The sequence below is a fragment of the Limulus polyphemus genome, unplaced genomic scaffold, assembly GCF_000517525.1.
Source record: "Limulus polyphemus unplaced genomic scaffold, Limulus_polyphemus-2.1.2 Scaffold699, whole genome shotgun sequence".
NCBI classification, from domain to species: Eukaryota; Metazoa; Arthropoda; class Merostomata; order Xiphosura; family Limulidae; genus Limulus; species Limulus polyphemus.
The window spans coordinates 332,845-344,040 of record NW_013666309.1 but is presented as its reverse complement, the minus strand read 5'-3'; the positions used below and the strand labels follow the sequence as shown (position 1 = coordinate 344,040).

At 31.6% G+C, this 11,196-nt stretch overlaps 1 protein-coding gene across 2 annotated transcripts in view; it reads left to right on the top strand.

The window, feature by feature from the left end:
- The first annotated feature begins 4,848 nt into the window (after window positions 1-4,848).
- LOC106460058 (AT-rich interactive domain-containing protein 4B-like) overlaps window positions 4,849-11,196 on the top strand; it is a 49,230-nt gene continuing 42,882 nt past the window's right edge. For both annotated transcript variants that reach the window (XM_022386671.1, XM_013919744.2), the window contains exon 1: window positions 4,849-5,034. In XM_022386671.1, the coding sequence (XP_022242379.1) occupies window positions 5,032-5,034 (3 nt within the window). In that variant the 5' untranslated portion in view covers window positions 4,849-5,031. The remainder of the gene's footprint in view (window positions 5,035-11,196) is intronic.

Below are 11,196 nucleotides of genomic sequence, written 5' to 3'. Positions count from 1 at the left end.
AGAAAGTGGTATCCAGAAGTTGCCCTGGACGAGCCAATCTCCTGACATGAACCCCATCGAAAACCTGTGGGCCATACTCGACTGGCAAGTCGAGAAACAACAAAAAAAACAACTTCGAAGAGCGATCTACTCCAAGTTTTGAAGCAAGAGTGGTCGAAAATACCACAATCTAAAATTGACGAGATGATTCTCACGACGCCCCAAAGGATCAGCGAACTCCACGAAGCGAAAGGAAGATGTACTAGATATTAATTAAATTATAAATATATCAATTCATGTGAATATGACTGAAAAATTTCATTTTTTCTGAAAAGGTGGTGTCTATTTATTTGTGACCACACTGTGTATACTAAAAATAAGGGCAACTAGATCACACTCGACCTCGCGGGCAAATTCATGATCCTTCAAGAAACTCCAGCGCACATGCTCCCAGTATTACCACTGTTGTAACAATATGAACTTAATAGCTTTTTCGCCTACATGTTATGCAAAACTTGCACATATTCAAAATAAATGATATATATTTAGACTGAATAATATAGCCCTTAGCTGTTATCTGTTGCCAAGAAAAACAACTGTTTCTCTCACAACATTATGAGTTATCTTTCCCTCTTTCTCATAGGAGAACATGGATAACATCCAATTAGTGAATTCACGTACCACGTGCACTGCAAAAGGGAAAATTGGGTGACTTACTTGAGTGTTTCATTCATCCAAACTGAGAAGTACACAAACACAATAATATTAACATAGCCAACAACGTAGAGCGACAATTCATGTTTTATGCCAGGCATAGACTGGTTCATCTGGACACCAGAAAAATCATGGTGGGCCACCTTGAAAAACTACATAAAAGTAGAAAAATGCTGTTTCAGCACAACAGAAAAATGATTAATAATTTTTTGTCAATTGCCGTCACATTAAGATTGAAAACAACATGAATGAATGTGTGTATAACTTATTTGTATTAGTCTTTTTCAATTTTGATATATAACAGCACATTGAAACCCATAGCTTCTTATTCACAAATTACTTATATTAAGATAGTTATGTCCTACCTCCATGTTCTCTTAATTTGTTTACCTATGGTAGTGAAGATAGCACTATTACATACAATTATACTTATATATATATAAATTAGTCGAAATATCAATACATATGGGCGTGCTTCTCAGTTTGTATGACATTGTTATGTGTGTTTCTCTGCATGTGTGACTCCAAACGTCAATATCAATGACTGGTTTCTGATAAAAAAATGTACGTTCATCATTATTGGTCACCATAAAGGTTCAATATTGCAAGGTAATGGGAATTTGTTACATTGTTTGCTTGGCAGTTGCAAACTGTGGTTCAGCTTTCACTGATGGTTTCACAAAGTACTTTCATATTTACCAAATAAATGGTACTCGTGAAGCTTCCAAGTCACACAGTAGAGTTGTCACCGCACTGTTCAATGCTCAAGCTGGGAAAGACATTGAATCTTTGTTAAATAAAACAAAAACGGCTGATCTTTGAAAGTGTCATGTTCTTGAAAATACATTGTGGTAGTTGTGATATATCTTCAGAACTAAGTGTTGGATAATGAAAATTTAAAAGTTGCAAAAAATATGAGAAACACAATGATGGTCAAAGTAAGTGGCTCTTGAATGGATTTTGGGCATCTATGATGATCCCCAGACAGATTCATTTAACATTCTTGGTGTAGTTCTGAAACATATAACGAGGTTTCCAAAGTTCGAAGCCAAAGCTACCATTACTGAAAAAGTGGTGTCGTTTTGATATACATGTACCAGCTTTCCTGCTCCTTCATGTAAACAGCATTTTGAGACATACATTGAAATATTTGCAGACTAGAAGTATGAACTGCCTGGATCATGATGGAGTCAACAAAAGAAGAACTTCAAAATACTGAATTTGACGAGATGTACAATTAGGCCATCCATTGTGCCGGTGAATTCAATGAAGTGTTTAATGACACTGAACTGGATGTTATATTGGAATTAGAATTAAGACAAGGTGGAATTTCAAGAAAGAAAGAAATGGATGCCTGCAGAAATGCTCAAAACTCAAGACCAGACGATCCACTCTGGGTGTTTCAGATTGAAGTGTTTTGAAGATTTATTAAGCCAATAACTATGATCATTAATGAAAGCTTCTCTGACAACCAAGAACTGATCAAAGACATTGCATGCTTGGATCCCTAGTGGTTCAAGTTCTTCAAAGATGACATTCCTGACAAAGATCTAGACCAAACCGCTCGGTCAATGAGTCTGAATTTAACAGACCCGAAATCAGAACTAACCTGTTTTGTCAGAAACTCTTTCAAAGACATTGCAAGAGGAGTTTCAAGTAGTTGAGTCTGAGACAGAAATCGATAATGACCGTGGAATAGATGATAAAGTTTCCTCTTAGTCTAAGGGTTTATGCACCAAATGCCGAAAAAGCTGCTTAATGCGTTGCAACAAAATTTTGCATAGCTTCAGCATTTTCGCACTTATTCTTGGCCTACGAGTACCTGCTGACACTATAATTTTTCCAAGTGAACTGCGAAATATCATTCAATAAGCTGAAGATTGTAAAGATACAACCAAGGTACTCACTCAGCAATGACAAACTGTAGACCTTCATGTTGATTTGCATCGAAAAGGGTTTACTTGGCATTATTTCTTTGGAAGATTTTATGTCCTATCTTGTGAAGGATTTTTCTGAGTTTTCAAAATTACTGAGAGGGTGAACTATGTATGACTGGTGTTTTAAAATTTAATTACATATACTCCTTAAGTATGTATTTTTGTTCTTTTTATGAGAAATTTGTGGGCTTCCTCTAACCTTTTCCCCAGTAGTATATTAGAGTCCAGCCCGCTCTTGTTTTACGCTAACTTATAATTTTCAAGAAAAAAAAACGTTTAATGTTTATAGATTACTGTATTCGTTTAATCTACTAAACAGCTTCACATGCTTCTTTGGTTAGAAATTTCGATGTATTGCTACTTGTGATTTTGTTGTAGTATTACAATTTAGTCATTTTCATTTATCTAATCACATATTTTGATTAGTACATTGTTTAAGATATTTTTCTTCATTTTAAAGCAGAATGAATTATTAGGAGCCTTCAATTTAATGGAATAATGTGTACTTTTTCAAAATCATGAAGCAAATTTCTGAAGAGCGACCTACATTTTACTTTTATTTAGAAAATATTATTCTGACTGATTTGAACATATCTGATTACAATTACATCTTTTAATATAAATTATACATTTATTTCAATGGTAAGAATTTTAATTTTTGTTTTAAGTGGTATCTATTGCTAACAATAAAACCTACAGGGGCTCAACGGTAAGCTCGAGGCCTTATAACGCTAAAAACGGGGTTTAACCCCTGCAGTGGGTACAGCGCAGATAACCCATTGTACAGTTTGTACTTAAGGGCAAAACAACCAAGGTAACAACAACAAAAAACAAAACAGAAACAACAACAACCAAAAACACATTTCAATAAACTATAAGAAAGAAAGAAATATTAGCTGGTAAATTGTTATTCACATACAATACAGTGATTATATTTTTACCTCCGCTGAAGGTGGACGGAAGTTATATTTTCACTCCTATGTATGTTCGTCAGTAAGATTTCTCGAAAACAGCTGAATGAATTTGGAGAAAAGTTGATATACATTTGTACTACGACCCAACTTTTGGAGGATTGACGTCAAGGTCACACCAAGGTTACGAAAATCCATATCTTTTAACATGGGGACCGATTTTTCACACTATTTTTGCCCTATGACTCGGTCAAAAGTGATTGGAATTTGATGAAACTTGATGGACCTATGTAGAATATCATTCGTCATTGTCCTACCAAAAATGATCCGCGTCTATTGATATAAGGACACATTTTTGTATTTTTGAGAGTCGAATACAATCAAAGCTGCGTGGCAGATGTATGCTCTCTTCTGAGTGCCACTCTAGCTGTGCATCGTTTTAAAAAACATTTTGAAAGGATTGCGAAATTTAAATTTAAATACATAATATAATCCAAGATATTTCAATGTGTTTTGTTTTTCTGAGGTTTCGGGTAAGTTGTATTACAAAGTGCCCTTACTGGCTCAGCAGCAAGTTTGAAAGCTTATAACGTTAAAAACCGGGTTTAGATACCCGAGGTCGGCATAGCATAGATAGCCAATTTTGTAACTTTGCGCTTAACAACAGAACAGAACAAACATTATTACAACATATAATGTTTCATTTATTTATTTTTAAATGTCTCGTACAAAATAACGTTTCTATAAGTGTATAAAAATTGTGTCTGTATATACAATATTACTTGTCATGTCATGAAAAATTAATACCACCTTTTTCTCTACTTTTTAGGCAAGTAATATAGAAGTTTGATCGGATGTTTCATGATAGACGATTAAGCTGCAATCTTTCTTGATTGCGAAACAAAATTTAATTTTCAATAAGATTCACATTTTGACATTATAAAGAAGTGATAACTCACTGGCACTGCGTCTTTTAATAATGTAATCTTCATTAACAAGACTATGCAACGACGGCTCTACTATTAATGCCACCGTTTTTTGCTTTAACAGTATAGTAATAATTGTTACTTTTAATAGAACACATAAAATATAAATTTTTACTTTGGCCACACACAAGAAGATTGTGAATACTGTAATTCATTTCCTTGCACATAATTTTATGTAAACATCATCCTTATTCTCTCGAGAGCATTTTAAAATAAACAACAACCTACCTTCCAAAGGATCTGAACTACGCAATAAGCTTTAAATATTACGATAAGGATTATGGGAAACTTTGTTGTCACGTGATGTTTAACCAATCACAAGTGCAGATTTTAGTGACAATTTGTTGTTAGCGGTATTGGCAGAGTAGTCGTATGGATGGATATCCTAATTTGATAAAAGATTATGGAACATAAATAAGTTTTGATATTCTCAGCGTATACAGTGTTCATAATTATACCTGGTCTTCATAATATTTGTATCTTTCAGACAAATCATTGTAAACAATGGTAAGTTAGACAGTAATCTAAAGTGTGACTGTGAGCCTATGTACTAAGTAACTGCCATACTTATCCGAAAACTGCATAACCTAAACCTAAAATTGTGAAAAGACGGCGTATTACCGGGTATAAAGATTTAGGCTTACGACATTGATAATTATTGGTACTGCCCACTGCAAGTTGTATTCTACGTAGCCTCACGATTGGTATCTAACATTAATGTATAAACTAAGTAGTAAATTTTAGATTTGTAGGGTTAATATTAATATTATTGTTAACGAAGAAGGCTGCCACATTTGATTTTGAACAAATTGAATGCACTTTAGTACTGTTTACTAGGGTTTTTTGGAGATTTTTAAATAATGAAAATAAAAACATTCACACACCATTGGATTACACAGTCAAAAAGTAGTAGATATACACTGCAAATTCAATTATGTAGTTAATAATTAATGAAAAAGAATTACAAATCATACCTGTAAATTGACCTTTTGCTCCACATGACCTTCCCATTGAAACAATGTTGACAAAATGACAGTGATTAATATCAAATCATCGTTTTAACTGGTAACCTGAGACCGTGTGAAACCCTCATAGAGGCAAGATAAAATGTAGTTCTAATAAAATTCATAACTTTCAAACTTGTACACTTGAGTACATATTATATGGATAAATGAAATGAAAATTGCCAATAACCAAATATTAAAAATGTAATATGAGCTTACCTATGTATGTGTGAAAGTATAGGAGAGAATTTTTAATCATGTTGGTGTAAGCTTGAAATACTGTGATTGACAGATAGGTACCAGTAGTGAATTCTACCCATTTTGCATCATGTCATGATGTAATTGATACATTGTTTATACCATTTTTATCATGACTATTTTAGCACACGTTCTTTTGCTCTAGCCACACCAAATGATGTGACATATAACAAACCGTTGTCAAGGTGATGTAGTCTTTTTTTTATGCCTGATGATATGACATAAACAAGTTGTTGCCAGGCCTACATATGGTCTTTACAAACCCCATTCATCATTTTTTAACATGCTGTCAGTTCGATTTGGGCAGACATATATCTATGTATTGGTTTAGGCATTAGGTAATATGCACCACAAAGATTATTGTATGGCTTTGTTTCTACAAATTCAGTGGCTAAAAAGAATTATAAATGGTTTTAAAGTTTTGCATGTGTGTTTTCAAATAGTAAATACTTCTTGATCCAATGAAACAGCCCAGGCCAAAGTAGAGCATGAAGAGAGATATCGTTTGATGTATTATTGGTCCAGCCAATTTGAACCAACACCCTGTTTTTGGTGTTAACATTCACTCGTTGGTTGCTGCCAAATCGTGGAGGGAAGTTTTAGCAATCATCATGATTTTTTTAAAGCTGGTTTACAGTACATTTTTCACTTGTTGGTATACAGTAATTGGTATTTTGTTTATGGGAGATGTATATATTTGCAACTGTGATTTCACATTCACATACTTTCATGGCCAGGAACTGTAATTATCTGGGACTCCCTAATATCACCACCCTGACAAATTTTTTTGGGGAATAATTTAATCTTCAGTTCAGTATATGAAGTGAAATGAAACATTTCTACATGTACTGTTAACAGTAGTATTAAATATTTTATACTATTCTTAATTATTTCTTATATACAGTATTTATTTTTTTTGAACATCAGGCAAATTGCTTTTGTTTTCTATTGATTTTGAAGATATTACACAACACTTTAAATGAATTGTAGATGTGATTGGTACAATGTCACTGATCAAAAAGATGTCAAAATTGTGACATCATACCAATTATAGCCATGATAATTACACTTGTTTGAACCATTAAAATTGCTGTTTAGATTGTCAGGGGGATATGGATTACTGGAACTTGTATAGTATGTAAAAAAGGAGAAATATTACAGGTAAGAAAACATTTTAACATCCTGAATTTAGTAGTTATTTAGGGTTATCATCATAGCAGTAGTGTCAACAATGTATAGGGCTGTAGTAACACACATTTGATGCTTTATGTGATACACATGTAGATACATACGATAAGCTTGTCTTGTAAGAACACCCTAATTTTGCCAGTTAAAAGAACTGCAACTGACTTAAGTAAAATAGATCTTTATTAAACAATCACCATTTGAAGCAGATTAACACTTTCATTCCAGCATTGTTTCCCACCAATCCCTGTGTCTATGAAGCTACACATAGCAATATTCAGTATAATTATTTAATAAAATTTGGCAAGGTTTTATTAAACATTATAAGTCTGTTGTATATAAAAAATTAAGATGTTTTACACCTAACTTACTTTTACTAAAAATTTATCTGAATTTATGGAATCTAGCTATGACTAGTGTGATTATAAGGTGGTTTCATGCTAAAAATAAGAATACTTATTTTCATCTTACAATTTTCATATTCTATTTGCATAACCTCTAGAACCTCCTAAATGAATTTCAAGTATTTTTAAGGTCAAAGTTTATATTTTACTTGTCACTTTCTGTACCTAACACTGACTGTGGTTGAATCATCAATGTACAGTGAAATGGAATTTTAAAAATTGTGGAATAAATTTAAATACCCATTTCTTCTTTTTTCAGTATATAAATTGTTTCCACATCTTGAGTTGATGTTATTCACAGTTTCAGCTGTTTACCTTTTCACATACAGTTTAGATTTAATTTCATAGTTTTATTGCCTGGCTCGTACAGCTCATTAATGCCTCAAATTAATGTGACAGTGGGAAGACATTAGCAGATTCCTGTACACCCACCTACTCACATGTGAAGTTTTGCACTTTTTGCCTAGTGATGTAAGCATGGTTGTAGTTTTCGTTAACTTCTTTTATGTAAAAAAAAAACTTTAAACTTTAAAATATGGATTTTAAAACATGTAATACATAATTCACTAAAGTAGAATGTCCACAAACAACTATAATTTAACTTTCTCACTAAGATATAACTAGGTTAAAAAATTAATGATATTAACAATAACTTTGCTTATTAATATGTTACACAGTCAAGATGTCTAGTGTAATGTCTGGTACTGCCAAAAACTGTTGCAAACTTGAAATTGAAAATAAGTGTTTTCTTTTGGTTATAAGCATGTATGTCTAGTAAAATGACATGATTTTGAAACTGCCTTGAAAGTTAAGGCTAAATGGGGCTTCTGTCATGGGTTGGGAAACTTTAATGATATCTCACTAAATTGGAATTATTTATAGATTGCATATACATAACATACAATGTACATGTTGAGTTATTAAAGTCATACACACTAAAAGGGGAAAATTGAGAGTCCTCTCATTATTGTGAGGATTGAGAAATATTTAAATATATTTTTTGAAATATAGAAATTAAAACTTAAAGAGGATAAAAACTTGAATTATAAAGTACATTCTGATGCTGATTTTATTGACATACATTCATAATAAAGTTGTTTATTTTCATTTTGAAAATAACTGAAAATGTTATGACATGCACAGAAGAGTTGAGCCAAAAGCATAGTTAAATCTCTTTAGAATTGTTAATTAATTAAACATACCTTAGAAGCATAATAATAAATAAACAGCAAAACAGAACAGACTAACATTAAAAGCTGAATTAGAAACTAAATATGGACCTTCAACTATAATTTAACTCTAACAAAAAGTTTCATAAGTTTTTGTTATTAGTCATTTTTTTTAACAACATTGTTGATTAAACATATGCCCTGAGAAGTGGGAGGGTAATTGTAGAGTTAAACCAGTGCTTCTTTTTCAACATTGATATTATTAGTATTAGCATATATTTTATCTTTCATACTTATTCTACCATGATATTTCTCTTATGTCTTGTATACTAGATATTCAGTACATTTTATGGAAGCAGTGCAGCTGCTAAACATATCCTCCTGTGTTTCAGTATTATGGTCTGCTACAAATGAGCTGCTAGGCATAACATTTTTCTTTTTTTTTCTTTTCTTTCTTTCAAAAAACAACTACTCTTAAATAATGGGCATAATACAAATCAAAATATTGGATTTTCCACAAGTGGTATTTAGTGGGTTATTACTCTTCAAACATTAAACAGTCTTTGTTAACAAGAGAACATCCCTGAATATAAAATAAAGGGAAATAAAATAACACAGAGGAATTTGAAATTAAATCCTAGACAAGTTCTTTAAAACTTCACCTTAACATGTTTCTGTAAATTCTTGTATCAGAAGCTATAATAAAATAAGGTTTTTTTTAATGCCTAATAAATTATTTGAAAACTGATAGGTTAATGTTATTAAAAGAAAAAAAAGGTCACAATGCTTGAATATAAAGTAAGTGGGGTGTGTTTAAATATCATGCTCTTAAATCAACTAATTTTTGGTTATATGCCACTGGAAACAGATTTGTTTAAGCCCAATAGACTGTAGAATCAGAATTCATCTACTAGGTACTAAACTTCAAGCACCTGTGGTTCTCATGGTAATACATTTTATTATAATAAAAAATCCAAAAGAGCTTATCCACAGTATGCTATATTGGATCTTTATATTTACAGAAATGATCCAATTATTTTTGAGTGCTACAAAAACTTCCTACAATAAAGTATTGTAGTTATAACACTGCTCATTACCATCATAATTAGACAGGGATAAATATTAACATATCACTTGTCTATTTGGGCAAATGGAAGGTAATTTTCACTTGCCTAAAACTCATTTTCATTTGCCCAGAGATTATATGTGAAAAAAATTACTTGGATTTGGTATTTTGTTTACTGATAAATTAATACAAAACTATATTTTCAACTGCAAATAAGTAATTTAATGGACTTTTACATATAAAATGTGCTTGGACTGAGAATTGAATGCTTAACATTACAAATATGTATTTTTGAAGCTTAGTTAGTAAATAACAATAAAGACTACTGTAGTTAGTTGATCTCACGTGTAAACTTTTCAAGTTTAATGCTTCTTTTTTTTTAATAAATCCTTACTTCCACTTCCTGTCATATTCCTTGGTTCCAACATTTTCTGAATTATGTTTGTTTTATAAATTATTAGATTTATTTCTTTTAAAATATTTAAGCTGTGAGTTCTCAGTGGACTATTGATGATTGGTTAAAATGTTGGTGTATAATACATTCCCAACCAATGAAAATGCTAAACTGGTCAAAACATGGCACTGCCACTTAAAAAATTTAGCCACTAGGGGAATTGCATATATCATGGTACCAATACAAGAAAATAACAGAAATCAGAGCTTATTTTTTTGTAAATTTTGGCTCAAGGATTCATTTACTCAACACATTATTAATAAGATAAAAGTTTAGATCAGTGATTTTGCCCTCCTCAGTTCAGACAAGTACATTAATGTATATGAATTTTGTGTAAAGCAAATTTTCACTTGTATTGGGTGCTTGGACAACTGTTAATGTCGAACCATGCAAGGGCTGGGGGATTAATCATCACAATCAATTACCTGCGAGTGTTAATAATGTGTTCTTTTTTGCATACAACTCAGAAATATGAGGTTTCAGCTGTTGATTACATAACTAACCACAGTGATGCCTATTGTTCAAGTTTAACTTGATATATTGCTTACTTATTACAAGCTACAAACATAACTAGTGTTACTTAGGATAAGATTGCTTTAATAAAAAACAAAGATTTGTCAATATAGTGTTTATTATTCTTTCTTAGTTCAAACACATGTTTATTGCTGAATAATTTACTGATTTAACTGTGTCAAAAATTACAGTTGTGGACTAATAATAGTCTTAGTCTAATAGTGCATAAAAGTGTTAACCTATTTACACAAACAAGCTCTTGCTAGATAGGAAGTGCTGAAAAGGTGAAAATAAATGGTTATAATCATATGCCACTTAAACACTGTCTGGTACACTAGGCTTTGAGTTGTTGGATTTATTGATTTCTCAGCATGCGCATGTTTCTACAGTTTAATCCAACCTGTACTGTAAAGTGTAAACATTAATCATTTAAATGTGTTCTTTCTAAACTTTTGTATGAACAACTCACTTAAGAGCTTTTATTTTTTATACTTATGAGGTTGTTAATTATGTATTTTAAAAATGTTCACTCAGTGTAATTAGATTCAAAACACCTGTAATTACAGATTTTTTTATGTTATTGTGATTTCAGTATATCATATAATACTTTGATTTT